Below are 21,231 nucleotides of genomic sequence, written 5' to 3'. Positions count from 1 at the left end.
CGCGCGCCTCAATCTTGACCTATTGATTAGCAGCGGCGAGGGTCGGGAAATCGGATAGAGGTGCGCGCGGGGTGACGCGCGGAGATGAGCGCCGCGGGATTGCGCGCGTCCCTCGCGCCCCGCGCGTCCGCCGCATCCGGCGGTCGGGCGGGCGATGGACGAGCGCGACGCGCCGCCAAGGCCAGGCCCGCGCCCAGGCGCCGCGACCGCTCGCCCATCCGCGACGCCGACGCCGCGACGAGGACGACCGCCCCGGCCGTCTCCGCCGACGCGGTGCAAGTCGTCGCGCCGACGACGCTCGAGGATCGCTCCTCGGATCCCGCGATCGGCGACGCGTCCGCGCCCGCGCGCCCACCCGTGGAGACGTGCCAGCACGTCCACCTCGGCTCGGCGTCGTCCATCGCCGAGGCGCTCGCGCGCGTCCGCGCGGGCCTCCGGGGTCTCACGCAGGATGCGTCGGGCCACGACGGCGCGTCGGGCGGCGGGTCCATGCCGCCGTTCGCCAGCGGCGTCGTCCGCCTCACCGTCGCCGTGCCGCGCACGGTGGATGCGCTCGAGTGGCTCAGATCCTTACCCGACGACGACGATCTTAACGACGACGGCGAAGGAGGCGACGACGTTAAAGCCGCGCTGCTGCCCAGGTACTACCTCAGCCCTCGGACGCCGCCCCCGGCGATCCGATCGGGCGAGGGCGACGACGGCGGCGACGAAAACCGCCACCGGCAGGGCGTCCACGACAGGGGCAAGGGTTCGGGTCCGATGAACGACGACGGGGGTGCCGACGGGGGTGCCGACGGGGGTGCCGACGGGTCGCGAACGAGGAGGAGGCCGCAGGCGGAGCCGCCCGAGTGGCGCGCCGACCCCCGCGGCGCCGCCGCCGCCGCCGGCGCCGCGTGCGTCTGGACCGGTCCGTCAGCGTTCGGCGCGGACGTCCTCGCGGACCAGCGCAGGTTCCTCGACACCGGCGAGCCGCACGACACCGCCCCGCGCGTGTACGGCGCCGGAAGGTTCGACGCGGATTCGGATTGTGCCGTAGGCGACGAGTGGGCTTCGTTCGGCGGGCATTACTTTTTCTTGCCGACGCTGGAAGTGGTGGAGGGCGCGAGGTGCGCGACGGTGGCGTGTTGCGTGGCGTGGGACGCCGCGGGCGGGGCGGCGTGCCGAGACGGGTTCGCGGCGGCGGTCGCGGCGGCGGTGACCGCGGTGGACGCGGCGTCGCGACCCGTCGCGCGCTCGCGCGGCGGGGCCCGCTCGCAGCAATCGCCGTCATCCCCATCCCCGTCCTCGTCGTCGGGATTGACGCGATCGACGCGAGAAAGAAGGCTGCCGCCGGGCGCGTCTGACGTCACCGGAAGGGTTCTGGAACCCGACCAGGAGGGTTGGGTGCGCACCGTGGACGGGCTCCTGCGCGCGCTGAGGGAGGGCGAGGAGGCTGCGCGGGGAGGCCGCGCCGGCTCGGACGCCGACGGGGATGGGGATGAGGATGACGGGGTTAACGAAAGTTTCCAATCTTCGCCGCCGAGGGTTTGGGACGAGAAGGACGCGTACGGCGACGACCGGTACATGGAGAACTTCGCGGCGCAGAGCAACTGGAAAGAGGTGCTCGGGGAGGTTGGCGACGGCGATGAACGCGGGACGAACGGCGGGACGACCGACGGCGCCGATCGGAGCCTTCGCGATCGTCTCCTCGAGCTCGGTCGATCCGCCGGCGTGGAGGCGCCGCCGGCGTCGGTGCTGGAGGACCTGGAGGCTTTCGCGATGGCCGCGGGCATCGGGGGCGCGAGCGACGTTCTAACGGGAAGCGCGAACGGACGGCGGCGGGGGAAGACGGGGAGGAACGGGAACCCGCGGAACGCCGACGTCGGCGCCATCGGCATGGGATGGTCCGTCGACGAATCCGTCGACGAGAACGAAGCCGTCGCCGACGTCGAAGCCATCGCCGACGCCGTCGCGGCGGTGCCGTCAAACGCAAACACAGACGGCACCGACCTCGCGCCTCTTCGCAAGGTGGTCCTCGCGCGACGCACCAAGCTCACTTTGGGATCCCCCGTGAACCCCCTCGCGCTCGTCGCGGCGCTAAAGGCCAGGGACCCGGACGCGTACCAGTTTGCGTTGATTCACGCCGACGGAGCCGCGTTCGTCGGATCCACCCCCGAGCGGCTGTTCAGCGCCAGGGACGGGCACGCGGCGTCGGAGGCTGTGGCCGGAACAAGGCCGAGGGGTTCCGACGAGGGCGAGGACGCCGCGCTCGCGTACGAGATGCTGCTCTCGCCCAAGGAGCACGAGGAATTCGCAATCGTCCGTGAAGAAGTTCGCAGGGCGCTCGGCACGGTGGCGGAGGGCGGCCCCGGCGGGGTCAAGGCGGAGCTGGAGAAGGGCGTCCTCCGCCACTTCTCCGTGCAGCACCTCTACGCCCGTTTGGGCGCCGCGTTGGCGCCTGGAAAGAGCGAGGCGGACGTGTTGAACGCGTTACATCCGACGCCCGCGGTGTGCGGCTTCCCGAGGCGAGCGGCGCTCGACGCGATTCGAGTAGCCGAACCCTTCGACCGGGGTTTATACGCCGGGCCTATCGGTTGGGTCGGCGTCGACTCGGCGGAGTTTGCCGTCGCCATTCGCAGCGCGCTGGTGTCCCCCGCCGGCGACGACATCTCGCTGTACGCGGGGGTCGGGGTGGTGGCGGCGGCGGATCCCGCCGCGGAGTGGCGCGAGCTCAACCTCAAGACTCGGCCGCTCGAGGCGCTCCTCGCCAAGCGGCCGACGCTGGCTGACGCTCCGAACGCTAACCAGGCCTGGGCGGACCTCATCGTCGGCGAGCTGGTCAGGGGCGGCGTCGGCGTCTTCTGCGTGGCTCCCGGATCGAGGAGCACGCCGCTGACGCTCGCCGCGGAGAGGCATCCCACGGCGAGGGTCGTCGTGTGCATCGACGAACGGTCGCTCGGTTTTTACGCGTTGGGCTACGGGAAAGGGTCCGGCAAGGCCGCGGCGGTGATCACGTCCTCGGGGACGGCCGTCGCGAACCTGCTACCCGCGGCGGTGGAGGCGCACGAGTCGTGCGCGCCGCTGCTGCTGCTCACCGCGGATAGGCCGCCGGAGCTGCGCGACACCAGCGCCAACCAAACCATCGACCAGGTGAAAATATTCGGTTCCTACGCGAGGTTCGGGGTGGACCTGGCGCCCCCCGGGGACGGCTCACCCGCGCGCGTCGCGGCGACGGCCGTCGCCACCGCCGTGCGACACCTGCACGGCCCGCGACCTGGGCCGGTGCACGTCAACTGCCAGTTCAGAGACCCGCTCGGACCGTCCGGGGCGGAGTGGGACGTTCGCCGCGACTTGCGGGGTTTTGACGGGTGGGAGCGAACCTCGGCGCCGTTCACCTCGGGCGCCCCCCACGCCTCGTCCTCATCCTCGTCGGAGGACTTGAGCGAGCTCGCGGCGTTGATCAGGTCGGCTCGGAAGGGTTTGCTCGTGGTGGCTGGGGGAGGAGACGCGTCAGACGCCCTCGCCGCGGCTGAGCTGGCGAGGACGCTCGGGTGGGCGGTCGTCGCCGACGCCGCCTCCGGCCTGCGCGTCAAGGGCGGCGCGTCGTCGTCGTTAAAATCGTCGTTAAGATCGTCGTCAAGATCGTCGTCGTCGTCGTCGCACGACCTCGAGTGGTCCGCGGCGTCGGCGGAGTGTCCCGGGCTGGTGAACACGCTCGACCTGATGCTCGTCTCGGATGAGATTCGGGACTACGTCGGCGAGACCGACGTCATCCTGCAGTTGAACCCGCGGGTGACGAGCAAGCGCGTGCAGCAGATGCTCGAGTCCGCCGCGATGGAGCGCGGGGCGGCGTGGGCGTGCGTCGCCGCCAGCGAGAGGCGGGCAGACCCCGGGCACTGCGTGTCGCTTCACGTCGCGTGCGACGTGCCGCGAGTCGCGGAGGGCCTCGCGAGGCTCCTGGACGACGTCGATTCTGATTCCGCGGATGGGCGTTACGGCGGGCGTTACTGTGCCTCCGAGAACGCGAGGTCGTGCGCGAGGTTCAAGGAGACGCTGCTGGCGTGCGATGCCGCGGCGAGTCGCGAGGCGTGCGCGGCGCTCGGGGACATCGAAGCCGCGGAGGGAATCTCGGAGATGGCGGTGGCGCTCGCCGTCACCGAAAACCTACCCCCGAGCGCGGGTCTGTTCATCGGCAACTCGATGCCCATACGCGACGTGGACATGCTCTCCGGGATTCGGAGGCGGGTGGGTACCGACGCCGGGCGGCACCCTATAGGGGCGAATACCTCGAGTAGGTCGTTGGGTTCCGGAGCCGGGCCCGGGGCTCCCGTGTGCGCCAACAGGGGCGCGAGCGGCATCGACGGCGTCGTATCATCCGCCGCCGGTTACGCCGCGGGGCTCGGTCGTCCGGTGACGCTGCTCATCGGGGACGTGTCTTTCCAGCACGACGCCAACGGGCTGCTGCTGCTGAGGGAGCGACCCGGTCAGCCGCCCGTGACGGTTGTGGTGGTGAACAACGGCGGCGGCGGCATCTTTTCGTTTTTACCGGTGGCGGACCAGATCGACTCGGGTTCGTTCACGAAACTCTTCGCGACGCCTCCGGACGTTTCCAGACGCGGGCTATGCGACGCGCACAGGGTCGCGCACTCGCACCCGAGCACCCCCGAGGCGCTGAAGAGGGCGTTGGACGCGGCTTGGTCCGAAGGGAGGCACAGCGTCGTCGAGGTGACCACGTCTCGAGCTCGAAACTTGGAGCAGCACCGCGCGCTGCAGGCTCGCGTGGCGCGCGCGGCGGCGTGCGCGCTCGACCTGCGCACGCGCGCGGCGTTAGCGTCGGCGTCGTCGAGCGGTATGCCCCGCGTCGCGTCCGCGTCCGTGCGCGGGTTCGAGCTCCCCATGCTCAAAAAGCCGACGACGACCGAGGGCGAGGCTAAGGAGACGGCGGGGACGCGACGCGGACACCTGCTCAGGGTCCAGCTCGACGACGGCAGGGTGGGCTGGGGCGAGGCGTCCCCGCTTCCGGGGTTGCACGCGGAGTCCACCGAGGACGCCGGCGCGCAGCTGCGCGCGATGGCGGCGCTTCTCGACGGCGGCGACGGCGGCGGGGGAGTGCTCGCGCCGCCCGAGCTTCCCCTGCTCGGCGGCGCCGTCTCCGAGTGGCTCCGGGGCGTCGTCGGCGTCGTTGACCCCGACGCGTCGCTGCTTCCGTCCGTGCGTTTCGCGGTCGAGTCCGCGGTGCTCTCCGCGCTCGCATCGCCGGGCGCGCCACTCGCGGATGTGCTCCTGTTCGGTTCCGTTCAAAGACGAGGAGCTTCAAAAAAGACAAACGAGGGAGGCGAGGGTGGCGAGTCCGTGGATCCGACCGATGATCCGACGAGTCATCAGTCCGTGGAGATCAACGCGCTCATCGAGGCTGGGCTCGCGCCGAGCGCCGCCGCCGCCGAGGCTCTCCGGCTCGTCCGCCTCGGGCACGGATGCGTCAAGCTCAAAGTCGCCAGGGGAGAGGGATCCGCGGGGGCGATGGAGGACGCCGCCAGGCTTCGCGCCATCCGAACCGCCGTCGGCCCCGACGTCGCCCTCCGCGCCGACGCCAACAGGCGGTGGTCCCTCAACGACGCCCTCTCGTTCGGGCTTCAGTGCGCGGAATTGGACCTGGAGTACGTCGAGGAGCCGGTCGCGGACCCCGCGAATAACCTCGCCGCGTTTCACTGCACCACGGGGGTACCCGTGGCGCTCGACGAGACCGTGGACGAGTGCGCGGTTGCCGCGAAAGCGGCGGGCACCGACATCGAACGGGCGCTGGCGGAGTACTTCGAGCCCACGTTCGGGGTGGCGGCGTTGGTGCTCAAGCCCTCCGTGTTGGGCGGGTTGGAGGCCACCGCCGCGTGCGCGGCGGCGGCGAGATCTCGCGGCGTCAACGTCGTCGTCACGACGTCTTTTGAATCCGGCGTGGGCGTGGCGACGTGCGCGAACCTCGCGGCGGCGATGGACGCGGCGGCGGTGGACGCGGCGGCGGCGGCGAGGGCGGAGGACGACGCGAGGGCGCGAGCCGAGCGGATCGGTATCGAAGCGAACGACGGCGACGACGTTAGCCTCCCGTTTCGAGCGTCTCGCGAGGCTCGCATGCGTCTGATGAACTCCATCGACCGGGGAACCTTCGAGCTCGGTGATGGGGAGGTCGCGGGTTCGATACCCGGCGGGAACGGGAACGGTGGGGGTTCGTTCGGCTGGGAGGACGAGTCGCATCGGTCGCCCGTCGCGAGCCTTCGCGCGATGCGCCACGGGTTGGGCACCGGCGCTTGGCTCGACGGCGACGCGGTGACTCCACCCGCGGCGCCCCTCGCGTCCCTTCCCGGCGGCGGCGTGGGCGTGGACCTGGGACGTCTCCCGCGCGATCTCGTCGTTTCGAACGAGACGGCGTCGGCGGCGGCGGCGTCGGCGGCGGCAAAGGTGGGTTCCTCCTACGCCGGGTGGGGCGTCGAGTCGCGGCACGAGGTGGAGACGTCCCATGGAAAGTACTCGTTCAGGGTGCTGGACAGCGGGAACGCGCCGCCGTTCACGCCAGATTCCGATTCCGCGCTCGCGCCCCCGCCCGTGGTGTTCCTCCACGGGTTCATGGGCGGCGCGGAGGACTGGAACGCGATCGCGTCGGCGGTGGCGCCAGAGCGGAGGTGCGTAGCCGTGGACCTGCCGTGTCACGGACGTTCGCGATTCGTTCCCTCTTCCGAGAGGGCAAACGACGAGGGCCTGAGCGTCGAAGCCGTCGCCGAGGCTGTCGCGGTGCTCATCACCGAGCGCGTGTGCCCCGCCGGCGCGAAGGGCGCGGTGCTGGTCGGCTACTCCATGGGAGCGAGGGTGGCGCTGAGGGCGGCGACGAGCCACCCGGGGTGCGCCGCCGCCGTCGCGGCCATCGGCGGCTCCGGGGGGATCCGCGGCGACGTTCAGCGAAACATGCGAGCCGATCGCGACGACGCGATGGCGGCGGCGCTCGCGAAGGGTGGCCTCGCAGCGTTCGCGGGCGCGTGGTACCGCCAGGGCCTGTTCCGCGCGCTCGCGTCGCACCCGAGGTGGAGGGACGGCGCCATCGCGAGGCGCCGATGTAAAATCCCGAATTTCGAGTCGAGCGACGGGGACGAAGAGGACGAGGACGAGGACGAGGACGGCGTCGCGAGGGATCTGGCGCGCGTGCTCGCCTCGATGAGCCCGGGGAGGCAGGCGGTGGTGACCGGCGATGACCTCGCGGGGATCCACCGCGGGGCCGTCGGAGGTTTGACGCTTCTGGCGGGTGACCTCGACGCAAAGTTCATCGCGACGGCGTACGCGATGGCCGCGGATGCGAATGCGGTTTTGGAACGGGACGAAGACGGCGGGGACGGGGTCGAGGTGGTGACGGTGCCCGGGGCGGGGCACGCGGTGCACCTGGAGGCGCCGGAGGGTTTGGTGCTTCCCATCCTTCGCGTCGTGAGGAGGACGTAGGGTTGGTTTTGGCGCGGAGGCGCGGGGGTCCGTTGGGATCAAAATCGAGAGTTATGATAATTTATTTCAGTCGCGAAGCGCAGCACGGCATCAATAGCATCAAACATCCTGGAATGGACCATGCAGTCTTTATCCGCGAGGGCTCGGTCGCCGCCAAAGGTGCGATCGCCGCCGCGGGCGTGTTCGTCGTCGCCGGAGAGGCGCGGCCCGAAGAAGCAAAAGAAGCGAGCGCCATGGGCAATGCTGCTTCTGCGTCTTCTGCTTCTTTTGCTTCTTCTGCCGCCCTCGCCGGAGAAGAAACGGACGCCGCCTCGCTGAGGAGACCGCCCGCGCATGTAGCAACCCGAGCTTCCGAGCTGGTCGCGAAGCGCAGCACGGCATCGATAGCATAAAACATCTTTGCATGGGCGTTGCGGTGTTCACTGGAAGTCGAAGTTGGGCCCGCAGTTGGGGAAAACGCAACTCTTTCGGCGTGGTCGTGCTGTGCTAGCAGTGTCTTTAAAATCGTCTTGCCGTGTCTTTTTTGCCCATTCAAGCGACACCTCCTGCAGTAAGCGTCGCCATCTGGGTCAAACCCGACGAACCTGTCCAGCACTTGACGCATGTGGTCCTTTTCTACTACCGCGCATCCCGTGGGCCGTATCCGAGGGATAAGGCAACGAGGGATAAGCCAACGCGATAAGGCAGGCGCGGCGCGAGATGAGCCCCGTATCACACGTCGAGGTTCACCACCGAGGAACGCCAGACTGCGTAAGTCTCTGTCCGTGAGGTGCGGCATCACGTGGGTCTCGAACACCTCGGGAACCTGCGCACAGAGCCAACCGAGTATCGAAGTGGCGACTGCATCGTCCTGCAGCTTAAGTCGCGCTCGATATGTGCTGGCTGAGTAGGTAACGACGATAGGTAACGACTGCTGGCTGAGTAGGTAACGACGGGCCATGGTGCTTGGCGAGAATGTGCACCAAGAAGTGCGTCGTGGCTTTTTGGAAAGGGTTTTTGGAAAGATCTTCTCCAGGTCCAAGAACATTACATGAGACACTCCACGTTTGAAGCGACGGCGTCCCTGTCCTCAGCGGACAGCACCACCCGCACCCCGCCGATGCTCACGGCCATCCCGTCCCCACCCCGGTCGCCATCGTCGTCGTCCCCTCCACCGGCACCGTCCCCGCCGCCATCCCCATCCTCCTCCTCTTCTTCTTCTTCTTCTTCCTCTTCCTCCTCCTCCTCCTCCATCTCTTCGTCGTCGGCGGTTTGCATGTCAACCTCCTCCGCCGCTCCCGAAGCCTCGTACCCCTCCAGCTCCTCCGTGACCTCGTCGTCGTCCAGGTTCACGAACCCAAAGTTCATGCCGTCCTCGATCGCCCGTTCCAACTCCTCCCCGCCCCCCGCGCCCACCCCGACGCTCCGACCCGGCCGTCTCACGAACCCGGGCCGCAGGTGCGAACCATCCTTGGGCGGGTTCTTGAGCGGCTTGTGTCCGGATGAAATCTCCTCGCGGCCGATGACTCCGGCGTCGCGGACGTACGGCGTGTCCGCCTGGCCCTCGTGCAGCGACATCATGCGCCGCGTTGGGTCCACGAATGGCGCGCCGACGCTGTAGTCCACCCCGGGCACCGCCTCTCCAAAGCCCACCGTCGGCCTCGGCTTGGGCCACGCGCCCCAGAGCAGCTCGGCGACGGCGGTGACCGATCCCATCGGCGGATCGTCCGGAACGCGAACCGTCGCGTCGTGTGATGAACCGTCGCGCGGTCGATACGGATCAGGTAGGGGAAACTCCGCCGCGATCTCCTCCTTCGTGTCGATCGCGTCGTCGTCGTCGTCTGCCGGGTTGGGTCGGGGCGGCGCCGATGAAGAGCCGAAAACCATCGGCCGGTACTCCGGCGAGCTCGGATCCACGTCGCGCAGGTGCGCGGGAATGTCGCCGAGGGCGCACGGGGTCCAGTCCTCGACCAGCGTCCACGGACCCGCGCGCACGGGCTCCTTGCGCCGGCCGCCGCCGCCGCCGCCGCCGCCGGGCTGTTCCTTGTCGGTTCCCTTCTTTTCCCCCCCGTTTCCTCGTCCTCCTCTTCCCTTGTCCTTCCCCTTCTTGTCCGACGAGGGAAGTCTCTCACCCGAGAGCAGCGCGCCGGCCCTCGCGCTGAACTTCCTCCCGCCCCCAACCGCGGCCAACAGCGCCTCCCCGAGCTCCGTCTGACCTCTGGTGGGGTCCGGGAGCGACATGGTCTTGCGGAGTAAGTGCCACGTCAGCGCTTTTTGTCGAGTCTTGGGACCAGCGTCCCCCGTAACGCCGCCGTCGCCGACGTTACCCGGACCGAACAACACCGCGGACCACTCCGGTCGCTTCTCGGGGCCCATCTCGAGCGTGTGTTGGGCGAACACCTCGACCGCGGCTTTGGCGACGATCTCGACATCTCGCGCGGCGACTACGCGGGACGCGTCGTCTTTTTTTGTCGATTTTTCCAGATCCTTTCCAGATCCTTCCAGATCCTTTGGTCTCTCCTCCAGAGCCCGGTCCACCGCCCGGAGCACGAGGTCCTCGTGCACGTACTCCCACCGCTTCTTCAGCCGAACCGCGGTCGCCTTCCAGTCCTCCATGGTGGTCCTCTCGACCTCGTCGGGCTCCGGCGGCTTCGACTCCGCCCTGGCCACAGCCGCGCCCATCACGAGAAGCGCCTCGACCACCGTTTTGGTGTCGTCCTTGTGCACCACGTTGGCGAGGCGGTTGAGGGCGTCGCGGCGGCGCGTCGCGGGCGTGTCCTTGCGCTTCTTCGGCTGGCTGGGCGTCGCCTTGGGCGAAGACGACGCCGCGGCGTTCGGGACCTCTGATTGGTCAAAGTCGCCGTCAAAGTCGCGGGCGTCGTTCACTCCGACGAACGCGTCGTCGTTGTCGTCGTCGTCGTCGTCATCGTTGTCGTCATCGTCGTCGTCATCGTCGCCGCCGCCGCCGCCGCCCTTCCCGCCTCTTCCCGCGCCGCTCGATGTTCCCCTGCGCCGCTTCGTCTTCCCCTTGCCCCTGTTCGCCGCCGCGACGGCGTCCACCAGTTCCGCCTTTTCTCGCCTCGCCGCCTCCGCGGTGACGAGCTCCGCGACGCACTCGCACGCGCCGTCGCGCACCGCGTCCAGCACGTTCCTCTGCGCCCGCCAGTACCTCTCGAAGAGCCACTGCAGCGCGCGCTCGGAGCCGTGCCGCAGCAGCGCGAGCGAGGGTAACTCCTGGTGCGACGCCTCCATCCTGATGTCTACGAGGACGACGGGTATGCCGATCTTCTTGGCGAGGGTCATGACCGGGGCGGCGTACTTGCCGTTCTGGCTCGGGTCCACCGCGCCGTTGACCATGCGCACCAGGCACTGCGCGCGGGGAGGGAAGAGGGAGAGGGAGGCGGGCGTCAGAGTCTCGGTGGGCATCTTAGGGTAAAAATAAAAAGTTGAAATTCGCGGGAACTCGTCCGAGCGAGCGCCTCCGTCGTCGGTAGCCCGCGGACGCGGCCGCGGTGGGCGGGTGCGGTGAATGCGCACCATGGCGTAGGTGAGCTGGAGCATGGTATCCGAGAGGTGCGGCCCGGGCGAGCCGGGCACGCCGACGTCGTGTTTGCGGCACTCCATCAGCTGCGCGGTGACCTCCACGGCGTGGGGCACGTTGCCCCTCGTTCGCCACGCGTCGACGCGGGCCAGGGCGACGTCGCGCGCCGCCGGGTCTGCGCCGCACAACCCGACGCGGACGCGCTCCCATTCGTCCCAGTCCCTCCACGGGACCACGCGGGTCGCCTGATGCGCGGCCATGGCGACGCTTCCGGGTCCGTTGTGACGATGAGATGAGATTTCGCGCCAGCAGTGGACGATTCCGTCGCGCGCAGGCCGTTCGAGCAGACTACAAAATCAGCGGCGAAACGGGAGGACTCGAGATGGGGTCGACAGCCTTCGAGCCCGCTAAAATCTTACGGGTGCCGTCGCGGCGCTATCGTACATTACATCGTCCCGACGCTACTGGCTCCAGCTGTAGTACATCGTCAGCGCCAAGTACGCCGTGGCGACGCACGCGGTGGCGTACGCCGTCAAAGTTTGTCGGCGAAACTTTCGCCGAAGTTGAACCCCCCGCCGGCTCAACGACCCACGCGGCGGCGACGACGCCAGCCGTGTCACCGCCGGCGTGCGTGCCGCGATGACCGGTCTGGACGCCGCCGCCGCCCTGGCCGCCGCCCGCGTCGCCCTCGCCCTCGCCCCGTCGCCGCCAAGGTCACTCTGTCGGACACTCGTCCCCCCCGACTTTTTTGGCGACGCGGGCACGGTTCTCGCCGCCGTCGACTCTCCCACGCTCGTTCCCCCCTCGTCCCCGACCGCCCGCACGCGGATGCGGACTCTCGAACCCGGGACCAACCCGTCGATGCGGTGCATCCGCTCCCGCATCTTCCCGCACCGGTACGCGCACGCGAAACCTTTGGAACCGTCCTCGTCGTATTCACCGCCGCCGTCAGAGCCGACGAAGCCGCCGCCGGCCACCTCCAATCGATACTCCACGGTTCGTTGTCGCCATCGGGCATCCTCCCCTTCGTCGTCGTCGGAGGAGGAGGAGGAGGAGTCAGCCGTCATCTCGCCACCGTCTCGCGTCGTCGTCCCTCGCCCTCCATCGGCGGCGCTGAAGGACACGGTGACGGAGGTGCCGGTGACAGCGCAGACGACGGGTGGCTTGGGCGCCCGCGGCGGCGCCCTCGGCGTGTGCGCCGTCGTCGACCCGCCGAACGCGCCGAGGACGCCGTCGGCGCACACGGCGGCGACCCGGAACTGGTACGTCGTCGCGGGGCGCAGACCGGCGACGCGCAGGTCGCACCGGGCCCTTCCGCGAGTCGCCTTCCCATCGCCGACGTCGACCCATTCACCAAACGTACCCATCCCCTCTTCGCCGCTTCCCCCTTCTTCCAAAACCGTCCTCATCTGCGCGCGGTACGCGACGACGACGGAGCCGTTGGCGTTCGTTGGGGCGCGCCATCGAAGCTTCACCGCGTCGGGCGAACACGCCACGACGTCCGGCGCGTCCACCGCCCCCGGGGGCGATGGCGGGGCGTCGTAGCGGACGAGCATCGAAGACTCGCCAAATCCCGCGGCGTTGGCGCACCGGACGCGGAACACGACGGCGTCGCCCGGGGCGCACGGTGGGTCGCGAAGGAGGGCGCGCGGCGCCTCGCCCTCGTACACGACGGTCCACGCGTCCTCACTCACGCCGGGAGGGACGACGACGTTGGAAGATTCAGCCCCCGTTCGAAGATTGCCCTTTCCGCCTTTTCCGCCTCTACCCTTCCTCTTGCCCGCGGCGGCGGCGGACGCGGGACGAACCCCGCCGCGCGGTGACGCCGCCGCCATCTCCAGGACGTGCGCGGTGGGCGCCGAGGCCGGGTCGTCGCTCGCGAAGCACCCGACCGGAAGCCGCCACGTCACCGCCAAACACGGGGCGCCGTCACGTGATTGGTCCGTGATATTCGTCCACGTCACCGCCGCGGGCGCGGGGGGCGGCGCGACGTCGGTGCACGCCACCGTCGTTGGTCCGGGTTTCGATTCCCGACGCGTCAGTGCGTCGACGGCGACGATCCGGCACTGGATCGCGCGGTTAGGTCGCAGTCCCTCGAGCGTTACGGCGCCTTCCTTCTGGCCGTTTTCGGGGACGAAGACGCGTTTGAACGAACCAAACATTTGATCGGATCGGTCCGAGTCCGCCGAGTCGTCGACCGAGCTGGATCGGTCCGACCACGCCGACGACGACGACGACGACGAGCCGGCGGCGGAGTAGAGCGTGGCGGGCGCGGACCCGGCGAGCGAGCTCGCCCCGCAGTCCATCTCCTCGCCCGCGACGAGGGACGACGAGGACGACGAGGATCCGGGTCGCGACGGGGTCATCGCCGACGGGGTCATCGCCGACGGGGTCATCGACGACGGGGTCATCGACGCGCCTCCGAAAGGGAGCCGCGCGCGCGTCCTTCGTCGGCGGCGCGCGGGGGACGAGGCGACCGACCACTCGCCCCCGGAAGGATCGACCGGAAACTCCCGGATGCGGCCGGAAGCGGGGCCGACGTCGCGCCACTCCACCAAAAACTCGCGTTCGCGCCCGTCGTCCCCGGCCCTCGGCGCCCACTCCAGGCGAATCTCCGAGGACGTGGTGGACGTGGCGACGCACTCGCCCGGGCGCGCGGGGGGGGTGAGATCGAACGGGACGATCTCGGAGCCGAGCTCGGGAGCCTTTTGGGATTTTTGGGTTTTTTGGGATTTTCCCCTCGCGGGTGGAGCGGGCGCCGTCGCCGGTTCGGTGAACCCGACGAAAACCTCCGAGGGCGCCGACGTCCCCACCAGGTTCTTGGCGCTCACCGTCACGGCGTACGCCGTCGCGGGTTCCAACCCCGTCAGCGTCAAGACGCAACCGTCCCACACCGGAACCTGGGACTCCTCCGGCTTTGGCGCCGCGTCACTCGGTACGTGAGTCGTTTTTGGCCAACACCGGATGACGTATCGCGTGAGCCTGCACCCGCCGTTGTGCGCCGGCGGGTGCCACGACACCGTCATCGTCGTCGACGTCGCGCGGCCAACCAACGCGGGGGCGCTGGGGGGCGCGTCCGGCGGTCCGTCCTCGGTTTTGACCGCGAGCGACGGGGACGTGTACTCGGAGAAGAGGAGCGCTTGCTCTTCAGTCTCGTCCTCCGCTGGGAGAACGACGGCGCGGACTCGAAAGAGGTGGTGACTGCCGCGTCGGAGCCCCGTCGCGACGAAGGCGCACGTTCGAACGTTCGGGGCGATGGTGACGAAGGTACCGGGCCGCCCGTCGCCGCTCGTCTGCACCTCGTAGCGGTAATCCGCGTCGTCGGGCTCGTCGTCGTCGACAGATGCAGATTCGGATGCGCCGTTTTCGTCGCCCGCCGCGGGTGCGCCGCGGTTGCGTTCGGATGTTGGACACGAGGGGTCGGCGGGCGCGTCGCCGCGTCGCCCCGGCGTCCATCGCAGGGCGACGGTATCGGCGCTCACGGACACGACCTCGAGGCCCGCGGGCGTCGGCGGCGGGGCGAGCGAGGAGTTCGAGGCGGACCCCGAGCGTACGGCGAGCGGCGGGTGGGACGCGCGGTCCGTCGCCTCGGGGATCGTGGCCGAGGGAGCCCGAGCGTCGGGACCCGTCCGATGGGTCTCGTCCTTGGCGGAGGCGATCTCCGCCCAGGAGCGCGCGCGGGCGGCCGGCGCCGTCGCGGCATCGGGCGTCTTCTCGGACGCCGCCGGTGTCGGAACGTTCGCGTCGTCGGCGGCGGCCATGGCGCGGCGCGGAGGTGGCGCCGAACGAGGAAGCGCGGGGGATATCCCTTTTCCGGGAGAGACGCGCCCCGTGTGCGAACGACGAACACGGAGTTTGGCGGGTTCCGCGGGGTCTCTCAGCGGGAGCCTCGCGGGGGGACGGCGGCCGAGGGGGCGAGGCTGCGGTGTCGGTGCGCGAGTGTCGCGCACCCCGAGAGGTATCCGGGCGTGCGTGGACGCGCGCGGGAGAAGTGAAAGGCCGCGGCGCCCATCCATCGGAGTTCCCGAGAGATGGGTGTCGCGGAAACAGTGTGTGACGTAGCTACATCGTAAATCCGAAAACGCACGTTTGTGCACTTTTTGCGTACGAAGGAGCAGTCAGCGGTGCATGTGCGTTTTTTTCCCGGAATTTTCGGTCCGACGGTGGTTACACTGGCGTTCAACAAAATATCCATTTTTCGCCGACCCAGCTCGCCGACCCAAGCCGAGGAAAACTCCGAAAAGGAAAAGCCGCGACTTTCGAAGCTCTGTTGGACGCGCCTGCCTCCACCGGTTTTAACGCTAGTCTCTACTTGTACACCACCCCGAGGAACCCCGCGAGCACGAGCCCGCATCCTCCCAGCATCCCAAACGCGCTCAAACCCGAGTCCGCCCACCTCGCGCGCCCCATCGCAGCCTCCACCAACGCCGCCATCGGTATCTGCATGCTCAACCCGACGCTCGCAACCGTCGGCGACGTGAGCAGCACCGCCCTCGCCCACAGGTAATCCGAGAGGACGTTATCGAAGAGCCCCTTGGCGCACGCCCACGCGAACACCCGCGGGGTCACGTCGTCGAACACGTCCGGGAACATACCCAGCCCAAAGTGACCGAGGACGATGACCGCGCCGACGCCGAGCAAGTTCACCACGCCGACGACACCCTGTTAAAAAAAAACACGTCATACTAATTGCCCATACGAAAATCAAAAATAAAATAAACTCACCAGGAACAGCAGCATGGACACCCGCGGGTCGTCCGGGAGCAAGTATCGAATCGCGGTGGTGTACCCGGCGTAGAGCGCCGCGGCGAGGACGGTGAGGAAGTTACCGAAATTCGTGCTCTCGGTGGGGTTCGAACCCGCGCCGTCCTCCCTGTGATCCGACAGCGTGACCAACGCGCTCCCGAGCACGTACGCGGCGATGGCCGCCAGACGCTCCCGGTTGTACCGCTCGCCGACAAACCACACGGACAGGCCGAAGGTGAAGACGCTGGACGACGTGCTCAGTATGCTGTTCGAGGTGACGGAGGTGTAGAGGAGGCTGTAGTTGAAGCACAGCTGCGCGGCGAACCACAGCGGCGAGATCGTGAACGCCGCCCACACCGTTTCTCTCACCGTGGCGTGTTCATCTCGCTCCGTCGCGGTCCGAGGCGCGGGTCGCGGCGGCGAGGCCGGCGTCGGCGCTTCGTCCAGCTCGATGTCCTCGTCCGAGAACGTCCGTCGTTGTCGCCGACCGGATCCCCGCGCGTCCCGCGCCTCGCCGCCGAACCCTCCGTCGCCGCCCTCCCCGCCGCTGCTGCGCGCGTCCCCCGTCGTCGTCGTCGCCGTCGCCAACTCGTCGCCCTCGAATCCCGTCAGCCTCTGCCACCCCCCGCGTGCTTCCGCGCCCCAACCCCGCCACTCCTTATCCCCCATGAGCATCCACTCGTTCAGGAAGTACACGGGCAGCAGCACCACGAACAGCGCGTTGCATATGAACGTCAGCAGCAGCGGCGACAGGCCTTGGCCCTCCAGCGACTCCACCAGGAAGGATCCGCCGACCCAGATCACGCACACCGCGAGGATGAAGGCGTAACCCAGCGCCGGGCCGGTCATGGTGGATACGGCGTGGAGCAGGGACGGTGGCGACTCGCCCGCGCGCCGCGGCGCGGGGGTATCGCTTCTCATCTCGCCCCGAAGCGCGTCGCCCCGTGTGCGCGTCCCCTCGGAAGGATTCAAAGCCGAAAGGAATCCGATCTCTCTGCTTGGCGCGCTGCGCGCTCCTGTCCCGTCTCGCTCTCGTGAAATTACCGTGAAATTCCCTCTCGGACGCCACTCTCGGGGGCGCCGATAGGGTCGCATCGCGATGAAGACTTCGACGGGGTTGGTCGCCGTCGGCGCGTACACCGTGGGTGCACTCGTGGCGTACAGGGTGCTGAAGAGCGCGCGCGACGCCGACGCCGACTCCGTGGCGCATTGGCTCGCGTCGGGCGTCAGAAAGTCCGGCACCACGTCATTTCTGCGTCAGCTCCGAGAGGCGTTCGGGGTGGGCGCCTCGGCGGACGCGGACGATGCGAACGGTGGGACGATGCGACGCCGAGGGGACGCAAACGAGCTCGAGGTACCGTTCGTCGATGGAGTCGAGGACCGACCGGCGGCCGAGCGCGCGGAGGATGCGAGCGCGGCGCGGGGGGTCGGGGCGCCGTTGAGCATCCGGACGAAACCGAGGGCTGGTGCCAATTCCGCCGATGCGCCTCCAATTGGACCCCGATGGGACGGGACGCCGGTGCCGGAGGACTTCCTCTGCCCCGTCGGCCGCCACATCATGCACGATCCGGTCGTGTGCGGGTGCATGCCCACGTGCGGCGCCACGTTCGATCGCGCGAACGTGTCGCGATGGATCGACTCGGCGAACGGAGGAACCTGCCCAAACACCGGCAGGGAGCTGCGCAGGGCGCAGCTCTTCCCCAATCGGACTCTGCGTGGTCTCATCGAGGAATGGAGCGAGACTCACGGAGTGCCTGACGACGCGGCGGCGCCCGAGGACGTGGTCAAGTACGAGGATCCGCCCTTGGAGGTGGGGCAGAACGCCGCGCGGAGACGGAGGCTCATCGAGAGCGACGACGACGACGACGACGACGACGACGACGAAGCCTGGGAACAAATCGAGAACATTTTCCGAGAACAGGGTCCCGAACAGTTTCCCATCGCGCGGGCGTATCAGAGCATGAACGAAGAGGACGTGACCGAATCTCGTCCCGGTATCGTGGCGCGCGACATACGGAGCGATCTCGAGCTTAGGGGATTCGACATCTCCCCGACTTTCGAGTCTCGCGTGGAAGGTCTCGATCCCGTGGACACTCGTCTAGATGGCCCCGTGGCCGACATCGTCTTTTACATCGACGTCGACGATGAGGAATTTGACTCGGGATACGTCTCCCATCTGTACCCGGACGTCGACGAATGGTCCGAACGAGATCGCATGATCCTCCGTGAGGTAATACGCGATATGTTCAGCAGGCGTTTAGTACACATCAGGGAGGCGCTTCACGAGGGTCGATGCACTGGTGGGGATATCGTGGACGGCAACAATGGAGGTGTGCACTCCTCCGAAAACAGCTCATGGATAAAGCGCGCGATACCCTGGCTGTGCGTTTTGGTAAACGAGGCTAACTTGCTCGAGGAAGATAGGATCAACGCCGCTTACATTCTGCGAGAGTGTGTCAAGGGGAGAATGACAGAGACGGAGAAGCAACTGAGCGTGGAGGCGTACCCAGATATCATACGAAGCTTCGTGAGTGAAAGCGGACGACCTTCTTCTTCCCGGGACCGGACAACCTCCTTCCCCATGGACGGCAAAACGACCTGCTTGATCAATCTGGAGGTGGAATTCCAAGTGCTGGGCACGGCTCGTAGGATGCTTCCACAAGTCAGTGATTTGTTCCCGTCGACGATGACTGAACGAAACGCCTCCGTCTTACAGAATGCCATGGTGCTCATTCTCTGGGATCTCCTAGTGGAGCAACTGCCGCCCGTCACCGACGCGAACACCCAGCGGTTACACTCTGAGTGGTTCGGCTGGGAGACTCCGATGTTAGCGCATGGTATCTGCTCGGGCCTGAACCGAGTCATCGAAGATTTCCTGAAGAATCACGACCGGCTCGAAGAGGAACACCTGATAATTGCCGCCGAGGCTGCGGAAAATGCAAAGTGCGTGGCTCGCATGCTGAAGGAGCTGGTGACGGCCATCCCCGAGGACGCCGCGTTCTTGACGCACGATGATCTATGGGTTGACGGGATGTGTATCGACATGAAAGAGCTGAGGAATAACCTATTAGAGCTTGAAATATCATCACCCCGCGCCCGGCGGTAATAGAGCCGGCGCGCGTTGTTGTAAGTGTCAACTTTTAGACTCTGACGACCACCAACTGCGCAAGCCTTTTTTAGCCGAGATGTTGATGCCTCGAAGGCGGGAAACGCGACGGGCACTGCCTCGTGGAGCGGAGTGGGAGCGATGAACCCGCCCGATCCGACCGGAGACGGCGTCCCCGGGGCGTTCACCGTCTACGGCGGCGGCCTCGCCGCGGACCCCGCCGGGCCATCGCGCGCCTCCCGCGGCGAGAAGATGCCCAAGGTGTTCGCCGGATGGAGGTTCGTCCTCTCGCCCCCGCCGTCGTCGTCGCTTCGGCTGCACCGACCGGCGCGCAGGTCCGTGACGTTCGAGCGAGAGCTCGAGCCCGGCATGGACGTCCTGCGCGAGCAAACCCCGGAGCCGACCGGCTTCGACAGCGACGAGGCCGATTCCGGACGCGGCAGGAGACGCGATCGACGCTCCCATCGTCGTCATCGTCGCCTTCCGTGGTGGCTCACCTCGGAGGGTCTGGCGCCGTACCTCGACCGCGTCCGCGGCGCGCCGATGATTCGGCTGACGCGCACGATGCGCGGCGAGGGCATCCGGCTCTTCGGGAAGGGGCCCATCGCGAAGGCGGACGCACCCGAAGGAGGCGCGCGCGGTGACGGATCGTCGCAATCGGGATCGTCGTCGCAATCCGCGGCGGGTGCTAACAACGCGGAAAACGACGGCGCGGGAGGCATCTTCCGCCGGTCGCAGGTTCGCGTGCACGCGTGCCCGGACGTGGCGATCGGATGGCGCGGCTCCATCGCGGGCGGCGAGCGCGACGACGATCCGGTGGCCGTCGAGCTCGACGTCCAGTCCGCGCTCGTGCCCGCCGGCGGCCGCGCGCGGCACACCGCGGGCCTGCACATCCGCGCCAAGATCCTGCCGCGATGGTTCCCAAACGACAGGTTCGAGGCGGGGGTTTCCGTGGAGGCGTACACCGACCGCGAGCCCGTTCGCGACGCTGACGCGAGGAGGGAGGAGGAGGTGAACCGTCACGCGAAGAAGCACGCGAACCGTCGCAGCGAGCGCCGGCGGCGGTCCGACGGTTCGCGTGCTGACTCCCCCGGCGTCCCCGGCGCGACGCCCGTGTTCACCTTTGGCATCCCCCGGCGCCGACAGCGAACGAACCCGACGGGGTCCCCGCGACGGTTCGCATCCCGCGCCGGTTCGCGTCCCGCCGATCGCGACGTCGGGACGATCGACGTCAGGACGATCGACGACGACGACGACGACGACGACGACGACGGGGAGATGGACGCGGAGTTTCTAAAGGCGGCGGCGGCGACGGTGGTGGACTCGATCGAGCGCCACATGCCAGTCGACGAACCGTCCGATACGATGCGAACCGTCGCGTCGCGGACGCGATCGTCTCGACGACGACGCGGGACGCGAACCGGCGGCGGCGACGACGACGGCGGTGGTGACGCGACGGCGCTCGTGATTCGCCGCCGGGACGCGTGGTGGCTCCGCGTCCGCGTGTGGCGGGGCGTCTTCGTCAAGATCGGCACCCGGCTCCGCGCCACCCCCGACGGTCGGATCGCCTTCGCCGCGCCCACCGCCGAGGTTCAGTGCGAGTTCGACGAAGACGACGACGCCGGGTGGGGGGATGCCGGCGGCGGGAGGAGGGACTACTGGGCGCCATCCCCGGCGCGTGCTAACGGTACCGATCCCTCCGATCCCTCCGACGAGGACGAGGACGTTAAATACGCAGAGAGCATCGTTCGATCGATGCGAAGGGAGCGGACTCGAGCGGAACGCGCGAGGGCGAGGGAGGCGAACGAAGCGCTCGCGCGTTCGCGAAGGGAGGAACGCGAGGAGGCGAGACGAAGGGAGAAGGAGGAAAAGGCGAACGCGCGACGCGCGGAGGCGGAATACCGCGAGGAGGCGAGGAGGAGGGACGCGCTCGCGAGGGATTTAAAGCGAAGGGCAAAGGCGGAACGGGAAGAGTCGGAGCGAAGGGCCAAGGCCGAGCGAACCCGGGCGCAGGCGCGCGAGGATGAGGTCAGGCGTCACGCGGCGGAGGAGGCGGCGGCAAGGGCGAGGGTCGACGCGGCGTTAAAGGCGGAGGAGGCGGCGAGGGCGGAGGAGGCGGCGTTGAAGGCGGCGGAGGCGATTCTCTTCTCCTCCGCCGCCGCCGCCGACGAAGAGGAGTTAAAGGCGGGGATCTCGACGGGGAAGCACGTCGTCGTCGAGGCGTCGCCAGCCGCATCGACCGACGACGCCGACGAGGACCGCGGCGGCGGCGTCGAGGCGCACCCCCCGCGCGTCTCGCCAAAGGATCCCGTCATCGCGGAAGCAACCGTCGGACAGAAAATGACCGACCCGGATCCGGCTGACCGGGATCCGGATTCGTTCGCGGCGGCGGCGTCCGATCCGC

The 21,231-nt window shown here is 68.4% G+C and overlaps 5 protein-coding genes across 5 annotated transcripts; 2 read left to right on the top strand and 3 right to left on the bottom strand.

Moving 5' to 3' along the window:
- Nucleotides 1-84: 84 nt before the first annotated feature.
- On the top strand, nt 85-7,455 carry MICPUN_58883 (isochorismate synthase; the record flags this gene model as incomplete). Its single annotated transcript, XM_002502613.1, has 1 exon — nt 85-7,455. The coding sequence occupies one exon, from the start codon at nt 85-87 to the stop codon at nt 7,453-7,455; it is 7,371 nt and encodes a 2,456-aa protein (XP_002502659.1).
- A 61-nt stretch (nt 7,456-7,516) lies between these two features.
- MICPUN_58882 (predicted protein) lies at nt 7,517-8,395 on the bottom strand (the record flags this gene model as incomplete). The annotated part of the gene is made up of 1 exon (XM_002502240.1): nt 7,517-8,395. One exon carries the CDS (start codon nt 8,393-8,395, stop codon nt 7,517-7,519), a length of 879 nt encoding a protein of 292 aa, XP_002502286.1.
- An 86-nt stretch (nt 8,396-8,481) lies between these two features.
- MICPUN_100725 (predicted protein) lies at nt 8,482-14,736 on the bottom strand (the record flags this gene model as incomplete). The annotated part of the gene is made up of 3 exons (XM_002502239.1): nt 8,482-10,803; nt 10,972-11,323; nt 11,441-14,736. The coding sequence occupies 3 exons, from the start codon at nt 14,734-14,736 to the stop codon at nt 8,482-8,484; spliced, it is 5,970 nt and encodes a 1,989-aa protein (XP_002502285.1).
- A 547-nt stretch (nt 14,737-15,283) lies between these two features.
- Nucleotides 15,284-16,570, bottom strand: MICPUN_100724 (Drug/Metabolite transporter superfamily; the record flags this gene model as incomplete). Its single annotated transcript, XM_002502238.1, has 2 exons — nt 15,284-15,637; nt 15,701-16,570. The coding sequence occupies 2 exons, from the start codon at nt 16,568-16,570 to the stop codon at nt 15,284-15,286; spliced, it is 1,224 nt and encodes a 407-aa protein (XP_002502284.1).
- A 250-nt stretch (nt 16,571-16,820) lies between these two features.
- Nucleotides 16,821-18,827, top strand: MICPUN_58878 (predicted protein; the record flags this gene model as incomplete). The annotated part of the gene is made up of 1 exon (XM_002502612.1): nt 16,821-18,827. The coding sequence occupies one exon, from the start codon at nt 16,821-16,823 to the stop codon at nt 18,825-18,827; it is 2,007 nt and encodes a 668-aa protein (XP_002502658.1).
- Nucleotides 18,828-21,231: the final 2,404 nt, after the last annotated feature.

Source organism: Micromonas commoda, chromosome 5 (assembly GCF_000090985.2).
Source record: "Micromonas commoda chromosome 5, complete sequence".
In the NCBI taxonomy this organism is placed as follows: domain Eukaryota; kingdom Viridiplantae; phylum Chlorophyta; class Mamiellophyceae; order Mamiellales; family Mamiellaceae; genus Micromonas; species Micromonas commoda.
Note: the sequence above shows the minus strand (reverse complement) of the source record. Positions and strands in the feature narration are given on the sequence as shown.